General features: G+C 46.9%; 1 protein-coding gene across 8 annotated transcripts in view; it reads left to right on the top strand.

Annotated features, from left to right (window-relative positions):
• PATJ (PATJ crumbs cell polarity complex component) overlaps nucleotides 1-22,578 on the top strand; it is a 1,530,963-nt gene that overhangs the window by 1,327,264 nt on the left and 181,121 nt on the right. For all 8 annotated transcript variants that reach the window (XM_078669616.1, XM_078669595.1, XM_078669605.1 and 5 more), the window contains one exon: nucleotides 5,614-5,651. In XM_078669616.1, coding sequence (XP_078525742.1) covers nucleotides 5,614-5,651 — 38 coding nt within the window. The remainder of the gene's footprint in view (nucleotides 1-5,613; nucleotides 5,652-22,578) is intronic.

Raw genomic sequence — 22,578 nt, 5'->3', positions numbered from 1 at the left:
GAGAAGGGTTCTGATAGGACCCCATTCACAAGGACTCACGCTCTCGGAGAGGTGTACAGCACCCGACCATGGCTCGTAACCGGGGACCGAGGCCCATCCTCTCCAATACGTCCCCAAGAAACCCCAAATCCACCGAGTCGAAGGCCTTCTCGAAGTCTACCAGGAGAATCGCCAGGTATGGCGTTAGGAGATGACGGTGGGCCAGAGCTGATTGCAGTCAACGAAAGCAGTGCCGGGTTCCACGCGAGGGCATGAACCCGCACTGGTCGGGATGAACCAGTGTGGATAAGTGGGGTTTAAGCCGCTGGGCAAGTATCATGGCGTACACTTTGATCTCTGTATTAATGAGTGAAATTGGGTGGTAATCGGTGAAACAGGAGGCGGGCGGCTGGGATTTCGGCAGAACCGCAATGGTGGCCATGTCCGTCTCACGAGGGGAAGAGCCCTTCTCCACCATCTCCCGATACAGCCCCACCAGGTGGGGTACAAGCGTGTCCCGATAGTGTGCATAGTATTCCTGGGGGAGACCATCCAGACCCAGTGTTTTGCCGGAGGAAAGAAGGCCGATCGCCTCTCCGATCTCCTCGCTGGTGATAGGGCGGTCAAGGTCACCTTGGACGGTGGGGCCCACACATGGGAGGCTACCAGCGCCATCCACCAGCAAATCCGAAAGAGAGAGGGTAGGAGGTCTGGCCTCATAGAGCTGGTGGTAATAGATGGCAAAGGCCTGGGCCATATCCATAGGGGACCGGCACAGCGAACCGTCCTGTGCCACTATCTCAGGAATGATGCGATTCGCCCTCGGGTATGTAGCAAGGTGGTGAAGGAGCGACCTGTTCTTATCACCCCAACCGTACACCCTGGCCACGGCCGAGCGCCAAAGGAGTTTGGCCGCATCCAGCGACAACTGCCTGATCTCTGCGCGAAGCCGGGTTAGAAGTCTCGTATCGGTAGCGTCATGGGATCGGGCCGGGGTGCGCTCCAGGCGCACAGCCCGCACCTCTCGCTTAGTAATTTGGTCCAATTGGTCTTGCCGCTGGATCTTGAGCTGGCCCTTTGCGACCCCTCTAATAGTGGCCTTGCCCGCTTCCCATAGGGTACCCGGTGAGGAGACCGACCCATCGTTAGAAAGAAAGTACTGCCTAAGTTCTCGCCCCACCACCTTCCGAAACTCTTTGTCCTGAAGGAACCAGGCGTTTAGCCTTCATGTATGACTGGCAAAGGCGGGGTGGGGAACCCGTATGAAGCATCACTGGGGAATGGTCGGAGATGCCTCTTGGGAAAATTGCGACGTCTTGAATCAGGAGGCAGTCCGTTGATGGAACAAAGATGGCGTTCATGCGTGCTTGAGTGTGGTGCGCCGCTGAGGTGTGTGTAAAGTGTTTAGAATGTGAGCGCCAAACTCGCCAGGCATCACATACACCCAGGGATGCAGCCCAAGCCACCAGCTGTATTTCCTTGTGCAACCCTACTAAGGGAGCGGGGGCCCGTTGTGTCCAGGTAAGGTGTGAAGACTGGATTGAAATCGCTCCGAAGGAAAGTGGAACCAGAGGCAAGGAAGCCAGAAGGCCAGCAGATTTGGCTAGGTTGGCTGTCAGCATCGCGGGGGGAGAATAAAGTGATATGAGGTTGAGGGCATGACCATTCAGCATGCCACTAAGGGCCACCAATGTGCCCTGGGCATCGAGGGTCATCCACACTGTCACAAAGGGAAGGGAGCGTTTCACCAGAATCGCCACCCGGCGAGAGCCATGAGTGAACCCCGAATGCCAAGCTCTGTCATACCCGTATCGCGCCAAAAAGGGGCAGTAGTTCCCCAATAGGTGTGTTTCTTGCAGCAACAGAATGTCCACCCCCAGACGCTGGGCGTACCATAGGACAGCCATGCGCTTGAAACGGTCCAAGAGACCATTAAGATTCCAAGACATGATACACAGGGAAGTGGTTAGTGATGGTGTGTCAGGCGTATCAGCTGTGATAGTATGGTAATGGGTCCCCAAGGGGGAAGCGTGGTAGTTGACATTTCCAGGCTTACCCAGGTGGCAGGAGTGGAGTCTACATGTCCTGGTGTGCGCCAGTTAGAGTGTTGTGTGAGTGCTGGTGTGACAAAATTGACAACTAGCAACATTTTACATTGACAACACATATCGGAGCTTCACATTGGAGTTTGCGCAAATCAAGGATCAACTGAAATCGCATGGTCACAAGACCAGCTTAAAAACACACAGATCCCTTCAAACAGAGTAAAGGATCAACCCATTAACCACCCATAGCCTGAATTTGCACCTTATCAATCTCCTATTCCACACACACTAATCACACCATCCCAAAATTAAACAATATAAACTGGCATCAAAAAACAACCCATCCAAGAGCTGCAACTGGTAATTAATATAACAACTGTTCTGTAGTGAATGGTCTGTTTCAGGTATTATTAAATAATGAAAGTAGTAAAAACCTTTCACTGAAAACCTTATTTTAACATAAGTTATAAAGGTTATTTAAGAGGCAATCCTTGCCTACTAGTGGACAGAATCTACTGACAGTACAAAAGGGTGCGCAATTGGGGCAGGACCTGCGATTGTGGGGATATCTGCCAGACCACACATATAATCCTCATAGCACTTGCTTCCATACAGAAATACTGGTTGTTGGACTTGGCCCTCTCCACAGAGTTACCCCCAAACTTTTTTCCTTCAATTTCCTGGTTTATGAACCCATTTTTCTTGGCTTTTAGGACTCTGCACATTTTACCATTGCTAATCAGTGCTAAGGTGCTTGTGCTCTTTCCTCTAAACATGGAGAAATTAGTTTACACCCAAATGGCTCATTTAATTTACGTTAAGTCCCTAGTAAAGTGGTACTACCTCTATCTAGGGCCTTTAAATTAAATGCTACTAGTGGACCTGCCTGATTATGCCACTCACTTAAGTAGCTCTTTTAAACGTGACTCAGGCCTGCCATTGCAACCTGTGTGTGTGTAGTTTTAAAATTGCCATTTCAAACCTGGCAAAAGAAACCTTTTGATAGGCCTAATCCTTTCTTTTTAGTACCTATAAGTCACCCTTAGGGCAGCGCCTGAACAGCCCATAGGCCAAGGTGCAGTGTATTGAAAACGTTGGGCATATACTTTTAAGTTTTACATGTCCTTGAAGTGAAAAACTCTGCAAGGCCTGCCTCTCCCAAAGGATAACATTGGGTTACCTTAGTACATTTAATAAGTGATAACTTTCAATTGAGAGCAAGTAGAAAAGTTTAATTTCTCTTCTAAAGAATTGTAATTTAAAACCCACTTTAATGGTAACGTTGGATTTTAAGTCACAATTCTAAAGAGGTCACAGAAATTTGGCATTTTCTTACCCTAAACACTTAGTGCCTGTATCCTGGGTCACATGACTACGTCTAACAGGCAGTTGGTCTTTGGGCATTACTCCCAGACAGTGAGACAAAGGGGGAGTAGGTTTTGGCAAGATAGGTCATCTCTGATTTGATAGGGGCGGAGCAGTCTCCTACCACTCTTGCACATCACAAAAACCTTGCCTCCGCACACTCACAAAGGGTTTCACACTGGTCTTTTGTGTCCCCAGACAAGCTGGGGGTAGGGAGGCAGGAAGTTCCAGGCACCTCCTTAGAAAGAGGGTACTAGAGGCTTCTCCCACTTCAAATTGGGCACTGGGTATATATAATGGAACCCCCAGAATCAACTCTTCAATACACATCTGGTCCTGTAGAAGACTCAGAAGAAGGACTGCTGGGCTGCTCTGCTGCAAGGAGAAGTGCTACTCCGCTGCCCTGCTGTCTGAGTGAGGAGGACTGGAGCACCATCTGGAACCCAGGACCACCAGAGTGACTTCAAGGACTAGATGGCTGGTCTCCTGATCCGAGCCTCAAGGACAGAAAAAGCTCAAACCACCTTGTACCCTGCACCTAGACTCTGTCTGCTGTAGGTCGTGCCCCCAAGTGATATCACCCTATTCCTTGACCCTAGGAAGTTGGCCTGAAGGTGCTCTGCCAATCCAGCTGTGGTCCTGTCAGGACTGATTCATCGCCTTGCAACTACGCATCAGAACCGCTGCTGTTGTGACGCATCCTCAACGCAGGACCTTGTACCACAGCCCTGCAGCTACTCGGAACCCCTGCTGCGCGAATCTTCCTCGACTCGGGACCTCACATTGCTGCCCCGCAGCTCCTCAGAACTGCCGCTGTGAGATGCATCATCAAGCAGGACTTTGGATCGCAGCCTTGCAGTACCTCAGAACCGCCACTGCGTTAAGCACAATCGACCTGGGTCTTGCAATACTCTACAACCAGGATTTAATGTACTTTGTTCAGTGGGCATGACTTGGCACCTGTATACAGCACTTCCTCCATTGCGGTCGGCCTGAACTTGTGACTTTGTACCTGTCCGGTGTGACCAGAGAACCACAGTTGGCACTTTTGTGCTTTTAAGAACTATTTCTACCTAAACGTTTATAACTGCCTAGCTCCAGATTTTTGTCATTTTGGTGTCAAATAATTTATTAAATTAAACTCTTATTTGTCTAAATTGGTGTGGATTATTTCTTCTGTTGTGTTTTCACTTTATTGCTGTTTGAAGTGCTGCATAAACACTTGCACATTGCCTCTAAGTTAAGCCTGCCTGCTTGAGTGCCAAGCTACCAAATGTTAAATCACAGGTTAATTTGGGGTTTGCTTGTGTTTCACCCTCACAGAATTGTGGTTGCTGCTTGAGTAGGGCTTTACTCGCCCCCCCCCCTCATGCCCCCCCCAACTTAACCCGTAACCCAGTTTCCTATGCTGGCTAAGACTGCTTGGTTCTAAATTGTATTCTTGTGCAGAGCTTTCTGCCTTAGCTCTTGGAATGCCCCTTCTGGATTATAATGCTATTGAAGTGATATGAAGATAGGAGCACATGCTCAAGTCAAAAGTAGACATTGTCCCTACTTCACATTTCCCTTTCTTTCAGGCTCCCTTTATCTAACTACCCATCCAGCACCCTGGCAACCTCCGCTACATCCTGTGCTATATGTGGAGTTTACAGGAAATTTAGACTTCCCCTTTGCACACATACAAGACACCAGTGCTTTAAATAGAAATATATAAGTGCTTTAAATAGAAATACAAAAGTGCAGGTACTAATTATCCAGAGTACCTGTTTGCTCCTGAGAAGTGCTGGCACTCCCTCATATAAATGTAGTGCAGAAGTGTTGAGAAGTGCATGTACTCTCTCTTTCAAATGAAAGAAGTGCACGTACTTAGTATTTGACAGTACTAGCCTATTTAAAGCCCAAAGAAACCGTGTAACACAGGTTTTTACCATGTCAATTTACCCCTCTGTGCGTGCTAATCCTTGCTCTGTTGCTTGTGTGAAATATTGAATTTGTTTTTCAGGTGCCCTACAAGCAGAGCATTCCGCATGAGATGTTCTACTCCTTGCCATAGCTCAAGCCATTTTTAAAGTTCAGAATTTGTCCTTGTTTACTTTTCATCCATTTTGACATGGGATTGTGTCATGGGCATATCATATATCGATACCTTATCAAGGTGTTAATATTGTATCATGTTGCATTTTGCACTGCAGTGAAATGACGGCGTGTTTTATGTTATTTACAGGAACAGATATGGGACCGAGAACTGTGGAGATAATCAGGGTAAGTTTATTTTCTGTGATTTGTAGGTATTTGATTGAAGTCCTAGTATGTGTTGTGACCAGACCGAAATATAAAACAAGAATTACCACTCCCTGTATTTGTGTGTACTTCCGGGTATATTTTTCTTTACACATGAAAACCTTGCACCATTATGCTTATCATTTTGGCACTAGCTGACAAATTCCCAACAAAAACATTTCATTTTCAATGTTTTGTGCACTTTGGGGGCACGTTAGGAGAAAACTGAAACAGGAAATGTTTCATTTTTTGTTTTTACTCTCACGGGCAGCCATGTTATTACAAAACGAATTCCAAGATGCTCATCTCTGTTTGCACATGTGCATGCTCCTGCAGGTAGCCAGCATTACATGTTTTTGTAATGAAGTTCTGCACAGCCATTTCCAAAGAAAACAATCATTGACAAAGCTGATACATCTTCAGTCATAGCCAGACCTATTGGCTTTTCAAATGTTTATAAATAGAAGTGTAATCGGATTCTATTCTAAACTGATCGTTTTTCTATATATGTTGTTTTGTGATGCAACAAGTGTACTGAATACTGCGACATACTAGGCATGGTTCTGCAAAAGAATTATCTGCACAGGAATTGCCTTGAGGCATGGATTAGGCATGAGGCGCACACCACAATACCTGTGACAGTTTGACTGCCTCAGAGGGCAAAAAATTCCCTTTTCCTCCAGAAAAAAGCTTAGGTTTAGTCACAAAGTCTGCTGATGATGCAGATTTTTTTTTATTTATTTGTATTAAAGCAAACAGCGAGAGGTGACATTAATAAAGATCTGCTCTCCTATAACCCTAATATACATATTTTAGAGGCTTCTAGCTACAAATTCCTTACCTTAGACTATTCCCCCGGCATCAGACTGGATCAGGAAAATTTGAGCAGTATCTGTGCGTGCCGGTAGGTGGCATTGATCAGCTCTGTGTCCTCAGCATCATCAGGGCTGGCTTAACGGTGGTGTGGGCAATGCCACCACAGTAGGTATCAAGTGCTGGGGGAGCCATTTGTGTATGCACTCTAAATTCATGCTCCATTGCGAGTTCAGAGTGCGACCAAAAATAATGTTACCTTATGGTCTAATACACGCATAGATAGGCTGCATTTTCCCATTCGTGCATTGCAAAAGTGCATCTGGTGGGCTGGCTACATTTGTGCTTATATTTGCTCCTTCCCGTGGGTGCTTGATATTTTTCGGACTCCGCTCTAGACAGTACATGTGCTGTCTCAAAGAGACATGTTGTATATATTTTGAGGGCTTCATCCCGCGCATAGGCTTCCCTTTTGCTGCATAGACACTCTGATATTCTTTCTCCCTCTTTGACCATGCCATGCATGCGTCATGCCTCTTCTTGTGTTTAGCCCTCCCCAAGAGCATGGACCAATTACTACTATCCACCCCCAGCTCACATTTTAGCAAATGTTGTCAGAACTTTTGTTGTGCTTGTTTTCAGCACTTAGCACGAGCGCTCGTGTTTTCAGTCGCTCCGAGCTCTGTTTATGTAAACAACCTTGTCACTTTTGCTGTGCATTCAAAGACAGAGGTCACCCAGCCCCCTCCCGCTTCGCTGCTTGCTGAGGTGTGCGTTACTAGGAATTCACAGACAAGGAGAATGGACACAGAGTATCAACTTAGAACTGCTTTTCGGTAGCAAGAACGTTGAATACAATATACAGTTGCCAGTACAGTAAGCTCACTCAGTCTTCCAATATTCCTTCCTGCGGGTCACATGTCTCATAAACAGTGAATAAAGGTTTATTTGTTTTTTAAATCAGTTGATTTTTTTCATCATAGCTATGATGCGTACGCTGTCCCCCATTGTGTTTTCACTCGCTCCGATTCTGCCAGCGAAGTATCACCTCCTTAAGGAAATTTGGAAAGGATCCCTGAGTTCTATATGACAGCAGTAAGCGCATTTCATGCAGGGAGAGTCACACCACAGCTGTTCGTTTACACTGATTTCTTGTTGACCTTCCAGCATGTGAACATAGGCTGTGGCAAGTAGGGCGTGTATCTGTGTGGGTGCATAGATGTATGCATATTTATATACACTGCGGTACAGTCTTACTACATTTCTTTTTTGGTCGGTCGGCATTCAGACCCGGGCTGACACTAGGAATCCTGCCTTGATTGTGTGTGCATGCGCACTGGAAAGCTTAGTGGCGTCATGGTCATGCGCATGCACTGTAGTTCCCAGTGTACTTCTGAGTCTTGAGATGCTCAGAGTCAGGCTTCATTTTATATTTACCCGCCAGAGCTTCAGGTTAAGGGCGCCTTTGAGGTTAGCGGCAGAATTTAATAATCTGTTGGCAGTGTTTCTCTGCTGTCTCACTATTTCTACAGTATTGTTGAGCATCAAGGGCAAGCATTCCAAAAGCATGCCATGTCTGGTTGCTTAGTAGACTAATGCGTCCATTGTAGGGGCCTGTATTCAACCTCATGGACATAGGTTCAAATCTCGGCTGGTGCACTCAGCCTTCTATCCTTCTGAGGTCGATAAAATGAGAACCATTGAGTTGGGTAACAAACATCTGTTATTCAGCACCAAGATACCCTTCTGGGTGAATATGTGCTTTGCAAGTACACATGTTATGTTATGTGATGTTATAGAAGAGGCATTTTTCACCATCTTCAGCTTCTTCCTCTGACAGTCCAGCGTCCTTGAGGCTTAAAAAAAAAAGGTCCGCTCTTCCAGCGATGATGAGAGGAAAAAATGACATTGGAGACACTAATCTGTCACTAAACTAGTATCAGCATCATTATCCTGTGATTCTGGACAAATTGCTTAAACTCGTAATGACTACAAAAAGTCAGTTTTGTTGTGTTGGAACTGATGAAAACTTACTGTAATGGTTGTCCCTAGAGACTCCCTGCGAGAAGCGAAGAGATAATAGCACCCAAAGAGAAATACCAGAAAGCCAATTGCAGTACATTTTTTATTAAAAGCCCTGAAAAAGCAAGCTGTTAAAAAATAATACACAAGACTTCCACCATAAGTATTTGTTGCGGTATTAACATTTATTTGCGAGCCTGGCTTGTTTTGTTTGCTCCCTATCCCACGTTAACCTCGCTGTTATTCAAGGCTGTTCCCCATTATTTTGCCCCCTCTTCCATGCTCACATCCACAATAAACCTTGGCTGAGCTCCAGGTGTGCTCTTCGCTAAAAGACATTTACAAGCAACATAACACTCTTGCATCGCCAAGACCTATTTGCTTTGCCAATGCTTGTTAATTGCTGCTCCGTTCACTGTTAACTTGGTGAGCGCTGGCCAGATGCTGCTACAGGTGAAAGAGCATGCACAGCAGCCAGCAAGGGAATTGTGAGAAGCTATGTTTACCCATGATTCCTGGCCACCATCCACCTGGTACCCAAAATTCCACCGTTCCCATAGATGATATTTTTTCTGCGTGCTAGAAAATGCTGCAGCATACCGAGCTGACCTGCTGTTTTCCTCCCAAGTCTATGCAAGAGTTTTTCTTCAGTAATGGGTCAGTTCCAGTGCTGCCTGCGCACATGGAACTTAAGACTTAATTCGGAAAGGTTGCCTGAGGGTAGAGCTGCTGCTGAAGCCTCAAAGCTCTCAGGTAAGCACGGGCCCCTGCTTTGCATGGATGACATTTACGTGATCCTCGACTTGTCAGGCAATAGGTGGCAGTATCAGTGGTCAGCCACCAAAACAGAGGAGGAAAGAGGGTGGAGAAGTAAATCAGACATCACTGTGCACAAGACGGACATTTTGTTTCTTAATTGGTCAGCAGCTTATTTCTAAAACCTAGCACTCCGTTCCCTGAGAATTAATTTGTTGCACGAGGAAGTCATTTTTACCGACTTAACCCAACCGGTAGCTCACCCCGGCTCTTGTGTTTTTTTATTGCACCCTCATCACGAAGGATTGTTTTTTATCTATGTTGTGCCGTTGTTATGTTCTGCTTGTGAGTAAAATAACGTAGCACCCACCAGTTGGCTGGCACGGATACGTAGCCTCACCACAGGCTTCTAGTGCATTAGTCTAGTTCATTCATTGAAGTGAATTAAAACTACAGCTCCCACCATGCGCATTGTTAAAAGAGAGCTGCGCAGTGGTACAGCCATTAGGAACAGAATTTCTCCAGTATTAGGGGTGTCTTTCATAGAGTCACATGCTTGAATATTCCCCGTCGTCGAAGTGGGAGTCCCACGGTACATAAAATAGCAGTAACATATGCATGTATACATGAAAAAATATCATAAATACAATATACATACATATACTGTAATAAAATGTAAATTCTAAAAGTACCATAGAACATAATAGGCCCATTGAAAAGCCTAAGGGAGAACTCACTTTAGTAGCATATTAGTGTCATTATGTGTTGGTCCACATTCCAGCAAATCAGGCTGTAGCCTCCTCTAGAACCTTCTCCTCAGAAGCCCAAGTCCTCAGATTTTCTACCGCACGTCGTGTGAAGGGAATCTCCCTGAGCTCTGCTCAGTTTTTCTTCAAACTCAAGCTGTTTTTCTCAAGAAAATGTCTTCTAATAAGAAATCTTTATTTAAAGCCTGCCCTTCTTGTGGTAAACTGCGCCTTTTCCATGAGGGTCCACACAGTAAATGCATTTACTGTCTCTACCCAGACCACGAAGTAAAGAACTGTAAGTACTGTCGCACTTTTCCACCCAAGACTCTGAGGGATAGAGAGGCCCATCTCCTTCTGTGGCTACAGAGGTTGAAGACTTCAGAGTCTGCACTTTCTGAGGTAGGCAGTTTATCTTCTGGCTTTTCAAAATCCTCTCAGAAGCGTGGGTCTGAGACTGAGGTTCCATCTCCTTTTCTGAAGAAAAGTAGACTGTTGGAATCCTCCAGGTTTGTCTCCCCACAGGATTTGCTTCAGGGCACGTCTACGGGACCTGGCTCTCTGACGTCTGCGCCCAAAGCCTCAATTTCCACAATAAAATCTGGAATTGGCTCGTCGACGGGCTCGTGGACGCGTCCGTCGACGTCTTCAGCGATGACGAAGTCGGTGACTGTGGCCTCTACGTGGCCTCTACGTCGACGACGACATGCACTGTGTCAACCAGCGCGACGTCGACGAGTGCCAAGGCCAAACCGTCGACGACGACCAAATCGTCGTCCAAAAGCAACTCGTCGACGGGCCATTTATCGTCGACGGCTGCCTCGTCGACGGTGCTTCCGTCGATGACCATCATATCTTCGTCGACGTCTACATCATCATCGACGAGAAAGGCTCCAATCTCGTCGACGGCCCCGTCGACGGAGCAGAAACCTTCGTCGACGAAGAAGAAAAAACCTTCGATTTCAGCGCCGATTTCATCAATGACGACGACACAAACGCCTCAGGTTGTTTCGAAGACTGCCGCATTGACGTGAACGGGCTCGTTGTCGTCTCATCAATCTTTAGCCACAGCTACCACTTTTACAGTGGTGACTGCTTTTTCTTTACGAATAGTTCCTCTCATTCAACTGAGTCCAGTGAGAAGTGGGACTCATCTTCCAGAACAATTGTTTCAGTCTGGTGAGGAAGAATCCGGAAATGATTCAGAGGTGGAGCAAATTTTCAATCAGGCATCTAGTCCATCTGATTTGAACATTAAATGTCAGGAGTATAGTGATGAGGGTGACGAAGTGCATAACGTCGAAGATGGGAACGATTTATTTCCAGTTGAGGACTCTGAACCACTTACTTCGGAGCCGGTTACCCAAATACCTTTGTCTTTGGTCACGAACTTGCAGCTCATGCTCGATGACTATAATCGTAGATTCCCACCATCTACGCCTGCCTCTCCAGTGCTTCCACCTCCTCCTCCACAATCTCAACCACTACTTCCTCAAGCACCTGCACCTGTCACACCTGCGTCACCAGGGGGTGCTCGTCCAGACACTGACAACGAGGATCCTGACCCTCACAACACGGGTGACAACGACAATGACGTCGATATGGATGAGTGGGATGATTACAGGGCTCACACACCCTCCACTCCACCCACCTCACCACTAGCATCGCCTCCAGTGGACATTGCAAATTTCCATAATTTGATGGTCCGTGCTGCGAAGCGTTTTCATCTCACAATCGAAAGACAACAAGATGACAGTGAATGTTTCTTATACGATTTTAAGGACGTATCGCGAAGACAAACCCACACAATACCTATCATTGACCATATTTGGCAGGAGGGCCTTAAATTAATGGAACATCCGAATTCTGTACCGGCAGTTTTGCCCAGATTGGACAAGAAGTACAAGGCTCCTCTGACTTCCCCTGCCAGTTTGATTTCACAACCAAAGGCCGATTCTGTTATAACTCAAGCAGCACAGCAGAGATCCCGCAATCCTGCTACACCACTTACGTCTCCTCCTGATCAGGAAGGCCGCAAATTAGACTCTATAGGTAAAAAATTTACGACCATGGCGGCTACCACTGTTAAAGCAGCTAATACCTTAGCAATTTTGGCCCGTTACGACCGCCAGATGTGGTCCGAGATTGCCGCACTGCTTCCTCAAATACCCGATGCCGTCCGTGCAGAAGCACAGGCCATTATTCAGGAGGGAGAGATAATTTCATCTGAAATTATTGATTGCGCGCTCGACATCTCCTCCACGGGTTTCCGTCAATTGGCTGGGGCTGCAGTCTTGAGGCGTCAAGGCTGGTTGAAGTCTACCACCTTCCGTCCAGAGGTACAAGCAAAGGTCCTTGACTTGCCGTACAACGGGGATTCTTTGTTTGGCAAACACGTAGATGATGCCCTGGAGTCGATAAAGAAGGACACCGACACGGCAAAGTCCTTAGCTACCCTCCAGTACAAGAAACGGCCCTTTCGGGGGGGCGCGAGGTAGAGGCGGAGGTTCCTCTACTTTTCGAGGATCAGGTCAATATCGTTCATACAACACCTACAACGATAACCGACCGAGGGGTTCCTACCAATCCCAAAATCGTCAGTCCACCACGAGACCATACCAACGGAAAACAACTTATAGAGGTAGCTCAAGCAATAAAAAACAGTGACAGTCTCAGTTCCTTTCTCCTGCCGCCTGTGAATCTTGGAGGTCGCATCTCAAAATACTTTTGCAAATGGTCCGAAATCACCTCCGACCAATGGGTCTTGGACGTTATCTCCAAAGGACATAGCCTGGAGTTCACAAAATTCCCTCCCATCCGTCCACCTTCGGAGCCACCCTCTCCTCACCTCAAAGAACTTTTGGCTCAGGTGAAATTGATGATCAAAAAAGGAGCCATCGAGGTCGTGCCGCAAGGTCAACGCGGCAAGGGGTTTTATTCCCGATTTTTCTTAGTCAGGAAAAAGTCGGGGGAATGGCGTCCAATTTTAGATTTACGGGCCCTAAACAAATTTATCATTTTGAAAACTTTTCAGATGTTAACTCTGCTTCAAATTCTGAATTATCTCAATCCAGGGGAATTCTTTTCAACGATCGACCTCCAAGACGCATATTTCCATGTGCCAATTCACCCCAGACACAGGAAGTATCTACGCTTCACAGTCGGACAGCTACACTTCCAATTCAAAGTCTTACCATTCGGCCTTCGATCAGCACCGAGGGTCTTTACCAAGGTAGCTGCCTTCCTGCGTCTCCAAGGTGTCCAATTTTACCCATACCTGGATGACTACCTCATCAAGGCCAAAACTTTTCACCTAACGGAGCAGCACACTCAAGTCTGCGTCTCCCTCTTCCAAACCTTGGGGCTTTCAATCAATTGCCAGAAGTCACACTTTCATCCGTCGCAAAGGCGAGATTTTCTCGGAGCCTCGCTAGATTCTCGGCAGGGGAAAGTGTTCGTTTCCCAGGAAAGGCAGGACCGTATGGTAAAGATGGTGTAGTTCCTACAATCAAAACTGTACGTTTCTGTCCGAATGTTCAAATCATTCCTTGACATGGCTTCCTCGTGCATCCAACTGATCCCCAATTGCAGATTGCACATGAGGGCTCTACAGGAGGAATTAGACAAGTAGTTGACACAGGTGTCAGGGTCATTCGAGGACAAGGTCCTTCTAACACCTCGCATCCAGAAAGCACTGGAGTGGTGGGCTCACCCTTCAAACATATCTGCGGGCCGTTCCTTCCAAGACGAACCTCCAACTCTGACGCTTACACCAGACGCGTCTCTCGAGGGATGGGGAGCGCATCTCGACGGCATGTCTGTGAAAGGAAAGTGGACAGCGACCCAACGTACTTGGCACATCAATCGCCTGGAACTCTTGGCGATTTTCTTAGCCCTGAAGTCCTTCCAGAGGTTAGTGCAGGGACACACTTTGCTGGTGAGGACGGACAACACCACCAGCATGCACTACCTCAACAAGCAGGGCGGCACGAGGTCTCTGCTACTTTCACAACTGGCACAAGAAATATGGGATTGGGCGACTCAACGTCAAATTCATCTCACAGCCATTCATGTGCCGGGTGTGACCAATGTTCTGGCGGACTCACTCAGCCGGGCGTCGTCGGACAATCACGAGTGGGAACTCAACCAACCAACCGTCGAGTTCATCTACCGGCGGTGGGGCCAGCCGCAGATGGATCTTTTCGCGACTGCTGCCAACAGGTAATGCCAACGCTTTGCAAGTCGGCATCCCCACGGAGAGTCGAGCGGAAATGCATTTTCGATCAATTGGTCGAACAACTTCATCTATGCTTTCCCTCCACTTCCTCTGATCCCTCGCCTGTTACACAGGATGAGGTTCCAACCTTGCCGCATCATCCTGATTGCGCCCAAATGGCCGAGGCGTCCATGGTTCACGGACCTGCTCCTCTTCTCGCTGTCCGACCCGTTACCGCTTCATCCTCTACCTCACCTCCTCACGATGAAGCAGGGACAAATCTGTCACACGGATCCAGCATACCTCCAACTCCATGCCTGGAACCTGTGTACAATGAATTTGCACGTTTAAATATCGATGAGGACTGCAGGGAGGTGCTAGCGGGTGCTCGCGCTCCATCCACCATAAAAACCTACCAATTAAAATGGAAGCGTTTCTGTGTCTGGTGCCGCACCAAAGATTTGGACCCCATGACTGCAAAACCTGAACAGATTTTACCTTTCTTTTTATCTCTGGCGAGATCAGGACTGTCACACTCAACTCTTAAAGTGTTCCTGGCGGCGATTTCCCGCTTCCGCCATGATGGTTCCACATCTCTGTGTTCCTCGAGAATCATTAAGCAATTTTACAAGGGCCTTTTTAGGATGTTTCCGCCTATCCGTCGCCCTCTACCTGCTTGGCGCTTAAATTTGGTCTTGCCTCAACTACTTCTACCTCCATTTGAGCCTATCCACTCTGCAAGTCTAAAATTTCTCACATGGAAAATTGCTCTCTTGCTCGCCTTGACATCCTCAAGACGTGTCAGTGACATCCAGGCGTTTACCATACAGCCTCCTTTCCTGCAATTCTCTAATGAGGCTGTGACATTGCGAACTAATCCTAAGTTCCCGAAGGTTCACAGTGACTTTCATTTCAACGAACCTGTAATCCTGAAAACTTTCTTTCCTGCTCCGCAAACTCCAGCTGAGCGGTCATTGCATTCATTAGATGTGAAACGTTGTCTCAAATTCTACATTCAACGAACTGCAACTATCAGAAAGTCAGATCAATTGTTTGTGGCGTATGGCCCAATTTGCAAAGGACAACCTGTTACCAAACAGACCATAACCAGGTGGATATCCTCTACCATATCCTTTTGCCACCAACGGGCTGGGAAGCCCCTTCCTGCTCCAGTTCGTGCTCATTCAACTAGAGCGGTGTCTACTTCGGCTGCCCTTTTTGCGGGGGTACCCCTAAGACAGATCTGCAGAGCTGCTACTTGGTCGAGCAGCCATACTTTCACTAAACATTACTGCCTGCAATCAACAGACGCCGCAGATGCGGCAGTAGGTCAAGCGATGCTGCGGAATCCTTTCCAGTAAAGGTGAGCCTCTGTTGCTACCCGCCTCCAGTCATAAAGGTTTTTTCTAATAATATTTTGGTATTTATTGCATATTGTCTGCTATATTACCTTACTTGCTTGCTATGTCACCTTTGACTTCTGTGATGATTTACTGCTTTCTACTCTTATTCAAGCATGTGAATCTATGAAAGACACCCCTAATACTGGAGAAGAACAAAAGTTACTTACCTGTAAACTGTGGTTCTCCAGTATTGGTGTCTTTCATAGATTCACATGCGACCCTCCCATCCTCCCCTCAGAGGCTCTCTTCTCCTTAGGCACTTTTACTTATTTGTGCTACGAAAATCTGAGGACTTGGGCTTCTGAGGAGAAGGTTCTAGAGGAGGCCACAGCCTGATTGGCTGGAATGTGGACCAACACATAATGACACTAATATGCTACTAAAGTGAGTTCTCCCTTAGGCTTTTCAATTGGCCTATTATGTTCTATGGTACTTTTAGAATTTACATTGTATTACAGTATATGTATGTATATTTTATTTATGATATTTTTTCATGTATACATGCATATGTTACTGCTATTTTATGTACCGTGGGACTCCCACTTCGACGACGGGGAATATTCAAGCATGTGAATCTATGAAAGACACCAATACTGGAGAACCACAGTTTACAGGTAAGTAACTTTTGTTCTTAGTGAGGATGAGTGGTGAGCATCAATGTTTTAATTTTTGGGGAGGACATGCAAGCACATTTAAGGAGCATCCGAGGAGACACATAATAACCCTGCACATCCTTTATCATGCAGATCATACATTTGTATTTTATGTAGAAAGCTCAGTGCGTTAATGCTTTTGACGCAGATATCTTTTTGTTACTTGCAGTCAATGGATTACAATCCTTCTAACAGCTGCAGGCAAACTACAAGGCATAGGTGTGGAAGGCTTTTTCCTCAAACTTTTGTTATTCTAAGATTGCTTAGAAGGGTTCCGTTGGGTAGTGATGAATTCTTATTAATATAGATCGCCCCAACCACTGATTTACGTTTTAAATCCTGATTTTATTTTTTCCCAAACTAAGCACTCTTTAAATATTGCCTAACTGTAAAGATGGCACGTGACTTCTACACCTTGTAGCCCTCGCTGTCTTATGTAACGTTCCCCATACATTGATTTTCACACGTGTATGATTCACTGTCTCTGCATAATATGTGTGTGTGATATAAAGCATGTACAGCCTACATTACAATGAGAGTGGTCCTATAAAGGAATTTAAAGAAATGTGAAAGATAGGCTATGGAAAGATGAGGGGCACTGTTGTTTTGTGGCATTGAGGTCATCTGTGGAGAGGGTTCTGGGGGGGCACCAACAAAGGCTGTGCACATTCCGCCACCAATGCCAAAGCTGGCCCTAGGCAATGTCCGCCCAGAAAGTGACTTGTGCAGTGCTTATATAGGTGCCACCCTAGCGCTGAGATCAGTTATGTTCGAGGCATGTGAGCTGCAGATCACACACTATGCATAGATTGCTATTTGGTGCTGGACCCAGATGTTTGCAGTTTGTTATTGTCTTGGAACAAGTCTTTGGAAGTCACGAGATAGGTGACTCCTCCTGTGGACAATAGTGTGCATGGGCATCGACTCCATGTTCAGATTGTTTTTTTCTGTTTTGTTCAGAACCTGGCTATATGCATGGAAGGGTATACTCAGATGTGAGTCCCTTGCTCATTGCACCATCAGGATTCAAGCAAGCCGGGCCGACGACGCCTGAAATGGCAGAAACCGGTCCCCGGAAGCTTGTTTCCTTCCCAGTATAAGAATTGGCTTGGTAGTTTGGTTTGCCCTGTTCCCATCATGCACTGGGACAGGAACAGACTAATTTGCATATAGCCAGGTTCTGAGCTGGGATGGGGCAGTGAGCTAAATAACGGTGATGGATCAAGCCCTGATCTTTGGACTGGGTAAGAGTGGTCTGCTTAATTCAGACACACTGTTCATCACCACCCCCTTTTCTGAATCATTTTGTCCCCCATAAGCGTGGAAGGGTATACTCAGACATGCGTCCCTTGCTCACTGCTCCATCAGGATTCAAGCAAGCCGGGCCGACGACGCCTGGAATGGCAGAAACCGGTCCCCGGAAGCTTGTCTCCTTTCTGGTGAAGAATTGGCTTGGTAGTTTGGTCTGCCCTGTTCCCATGTTGCACTGGGCCAGGGACAGACTAATTTGCATATAGCCAGGTTCTGAGCTGGGATGGGGCAGTGAGCTAAATAACGGTGATGGATCAAGCCCTGATCTTTGGACTGGGTAAGAGTGGTCTGCTTAATTCAGACACTCTGTTCATCACCACCCCCTTTTCTGAATGGTGGTAAGATGGGCGTCTGAGGTCCTAAACCTTACACTGCCCTCAGTGGCATTCAAGACGAACGTCTTGCTAGAGGTGCTTTAACAAGAGTTGCCCATACAGAACCTCTCCTCCCTTTCGATGAAGACCTCACAGATGTCCTGGCCAAGCTCTACACAGAGACTCCTTTTCACAAGACCAGTGCATTCCCTCACCTGCTCAGCTCCTGGGGACCCAGCATTCCTCACCCAGCACCCCGCCCCCGGAGAGCCTCCACCTACAAAGTCAACCCTGGCATGTTCCCTACCACACCACCAGATAGTGAATCCAAGAGGCTTGATAACTTTTTAGCAAGAGGATCTTCTCTTCCACCAGCCTTGCATGGTGGTCAGTGAACAGGTCATGCCTCTTTGGCCGAAATACCCACACTGTTTGGGATTTGGTTGCGCAAGTGCTGCCCATGGTCTTGGAGGAGGCCTGAACCATTCTGTCTCTGCCTATTCCCTATGGCATGGATGCAGCGAAGTTCACCATACACTAGAGACTGTATACGACAGACTCACTAGGCAGAGCCATTGCTGGCTGAGATCATATGGCTTTTCGGGGGATGTCCAGCTATCCCTTATGGACATGCCCTTTGATGGGATACTCTTTGGCTATAAGGCAGATTTGGTGCTCGATCACTCTAAGAATAGCTGGGTCCCTGCCTGGTCCTTAGTTCTCTCTGTGGCCCCATGCTGCCCTTCACCCTCTCCAGGGCTACCAGCCTTTTTCGTTCATTCCTGTCCATCCACCAAGGCCTACAGGCTCCCCAGTACTTTCATGACTGTGGACACTGTTCCTTCAAGCACTGTGGGACCTACAGCCAAAGTTCTACCCTGTCTGACACCACCCTCCTCCTGGCAGCAACAGCCTCCAAACTCATTTAGTTTGCCCTCTTGCCATCACCAGTAATCCGGCACCACATGCCCCACTGGCAGGTCCATAACATCAGACAAATGTGTGCTCCAAATTGTTCAACAGGGTTACACCCTCGCATTTACAGAAACCCCAGTGTCCATACCACCATCCTCAGACCGGCTGTTGGAGGACCACCTTTCTTTCCTCCATCGGGAATTACAGTCAGCAAAGCCATTAAGAGGGTGCCGGCATTAGAAGTAGGTCATGGTTGCTATTCTCGCTACTTTCTGGTGCCTAAGAAGGACAAAGGCCTCCTTCTTGTTTAAGTCCTGCACCCTCGCAATTTCTTCTTGAGGAGGAGAAATGCAAAATACTCACACTGCTCAGGTCTTGTCTGCCCTGGGATCTGAAATGGGATTGTAGCTCGGAACTTTCAGGACACTTATTTCCACTTTCCTGTCCTGGCTGCCCACAGACGTTACCTGTGATTCTTGGTGGACCACAAGCACTTTCAGTCTGCTGTGCTCTCTTTTAGCCTGATCAGTGCCCCTCTGGTTTTCACCAAGGTAAGCCAAGGTCGCAGCCCATCTGTGAAAGACATAGGTTCCAGTCTTTCATACCTCAGTGACTGGCAGTTAAAGTTGGTCTCGCCCCAGACAGTTATTTCCTACCTCCAGACTACGGAGGACCTCCTGCATTCCTTGGTTTCACTATCAACTTGCCGAAGTCCCACCTGACTCCCTTTCAGACGCTCTCTTTCATCTGAGAAATTCTGGACATAAAGAAGTTTAGAACCTATGCGCCGGTGCAGAGTCCAGCATATTCAAGCTATGATTCCAATGTTTCAGCCTTGACCCTGGATTTCAGTGAGACTGACTCTTAACGCTGCTTGGCCCCATGGCCTCCTGCATCCTGCTGGTACAACATGCCTGCTGGCATATACAGCTCTGTAGTGGGACCTGAAGACCTAATGGGCGCAGCATCAGGGGAATAATCAACCTAGATTGTGTCAGCAGGAGACCCCTCTCGCTTCCCCACCCAGAGCTGACTGGTGACAGATGCATCACTCTTGGGTCAGGGTGGCATCTGGTAGAGATAGAGATCAGAGGACTCTGGTCTCCAGCTGAGGCTCAGCTCCACATTACCCTGTTGAAATTGAGAGTGGTTTACCTAGGATTGAAAGCATTTCTTCCTTCCATCAACCACCACCATGTGTTATTGCAGCAAGGAGGGTGGGCTTGTTGCGGGGATTCTGCTCATACACAGAACTGTGCAGAGAGACCCAGGACCTCAGTGAGTGAATTGTGGTGTACCAAAAAACTCACCTCAGTACCTAGAACCCCTAACCGACTGGCATCAGTATCTCATTAGCTCTCCAGAATGTGCGACTTACGTTACTGTCAGGTTACTGGCAGGAATGGTGGGAATCAAGAACACTCTTTTGTTTGTCATTCTCATACCAGTCCACAACGTGAGTAAATAGAGACAAAAGTTTAAAATGTTTATTTGAACGACGTGCTCTAAGATGCAGTATTTTTGCTAACATAAGCAGGCATATGATTAAAAATAATACGATCAGCATTGTTACAATTCCATAAAACACAAAGGGAGAAATCATATTATGATGATAGTCGAAACAGGTCCTATAGTGCCTTGTGTACCACCCTCCCCATATAGGAACTAGGTTTTATAATAATAATAATAGAAGGTCTCCTAGGCTTGAATGGGGAACCCCATAACTCCAAGATCATCAGAAGTGAATCACATCAGGACCAGAAAAGCTCTCTCTCTCTCCGGAAAATGATTTTCTCCAAGTGCTCTAATCATGCATGCAGTGCAATATTAAAGGCGCTAGAAGTTCAGTTAGCTGCAGCTGTGTGCATGTTGTGTCTAGAGCGTTGGCCGATCAGCCCGAATAACAGCTTACATTTTTATGGTAACCTTGGAGGCTACTGTACAGACTGAGGTTCTGATGTAAGTCTAGGGATGTGGAAAACAAGCCTTTCTCATGTGAAGAAATTCAAGCAGTCTAACTTACAACAGTTACTTGCAGTGTTGTGTGCAAAAGCGGCAAAATGGCTTTTAAACGTCTAATAAGCTTAGGCTAACATAGCAATGTGTGCACGCAAGGCCGTGCCTTCACTACAGGCTGGGATTGTGGACTCTGTGTTAAGAGTTACTGTGTCTCTGGACATTTCTGGAACATCGGGACATTTGCTGGTCGTACAAAATCTGGTGAGCTCTGTGAAAAAAAGATTTGATGAACCCAGCCGTCAATGCCTCGTGGATGACGAATGGCATCTCCATCCAAAGGTGGTGCAAGGTCTCTTGAGCGACTTGAGAGAAACTTGGTTAGATCTGTTCAGCGCCGCCAACAACGCGCAATGTCAGCACTTCTGCATGCTGGAGTTTCCGTGGCAACTCTCTTTCAGGGACGCTTTTAGCCTCGAGTGGAACTCAAGCTTCCTGACGCCTTTCGGCCGATACTACTCCTGCCCCAAGTTCTCCAGATGATCAGGAACGACTGGGTCCAAATCACTCTTGGGGGTCCAGATTGGGCATTTTATTTTTATTTTATTTGGATATCTTGTAAAGCGCATGAATCACCCCACTGGGGTATCTCCGCGCTGATGAGAGAAGAAGTGTAAATTAGTGTGGTTTTAGAACAGGAAGGTCTTCAGATTCTTTCTAAAGCTAAGGTAGTTGTGATTAAGTCGAAGTGTCTCAGGGAGCTGATTCCACATTTTTGGCCTTATGTGGGAGAAGGCTTTCCCACCCCACTTTGTTTTCTTAAAGCGGGGGATTACCAGCAGGCCTTTGCCTTCCGACCGTAGCTTCGTGCAGGGGCATAGGTGATCAGTTTGTTGGCTAAGTATGTTGGGCCAAGATGGTGGAGGCCTTTGAAAACAAGGCAGCATATTTTAAAAAGAATTCGCTTGCGAATGGGGAGCCAATGAAGTTTATGCAGGAGGGGAATGGAAGGGGAACGGCGAGGGGAATTGGTTACCAGGCGGGCTGCTGTGTTTTGGACCACCTGCAGGGACTGTAACGCGAAATCTTTGGCAGAAATGAGGAGGGCATTGCTAAAGTCTAGTCGACTGAGTACTAAAGCTTCTATCAAAGTTTTACGAATGGAAAGGGGAAGAAAATGGAAGACTTTCCGCAGAAGACTTAGGGCGTGGAAGCATGCGTGTTTAGTTGATGTTATGTGCTCATCCATGTTTAGCTTGTTATCTACTAATACCCCTAAGTTCTTTACCACTGCTTTGGGGGTTGGCGCTATACCCAGTTCTTGCGGCCACCCGCTCTGGGACCAGTTGGTACTTGTCTCAGTAAATAGCATGATCTCCGTTTTGCTTGTGTTAAACTGGAGAAAATTCTGAGTCATCCAGGCCGTGATCTTGCACTGGATCCTGCACACACACTCTGTCTTCATGCATGGAAATTGAGTGGTGGCAGCTGACAGGTTTTGACCTCCCTTCAAAAGTATGCAGTGTCATTCTGGCAGACAGGCATCCCTCCATACACGCCTGCCATTGGGACAAATTAGTGGCTTCGTGTGCTTCCAAAAATGTTGATTCCCTTTTTTGCACCTTTGTCTGACGTGTTGTTTTTTGTTAGCCCAGTGAGGCTTTGAGCACAGTTAAAGGGTATCTTTCTGCGATATCCGCATTATTGCGGTTGCCAGATCAGTGCTCCCTGTTCAAGGCATCTGTTGTGACTCTTTTTCTTAAAGGTCTCCAGCATGTTTCCTCCAAAAACCTTTATCATGCCC

Source organism: Lissotriton helveticus, chromosome 1_2 (assembly GCF_964261635.1).
Source record: "Lissotriton helveticus chromosome 1_2, aLisHel1.1, whole genome shotgun sequence".
NCBI classification, from domain to species: Eukaryota; Metazoa; Chordata; class Amphibia; order Caudata; family Salamandridae; genus Lissotriton; species Lissotriton helveticus.
This window is presented reverse-complemented; position numbering and strand designations above follow the sequence as displayed.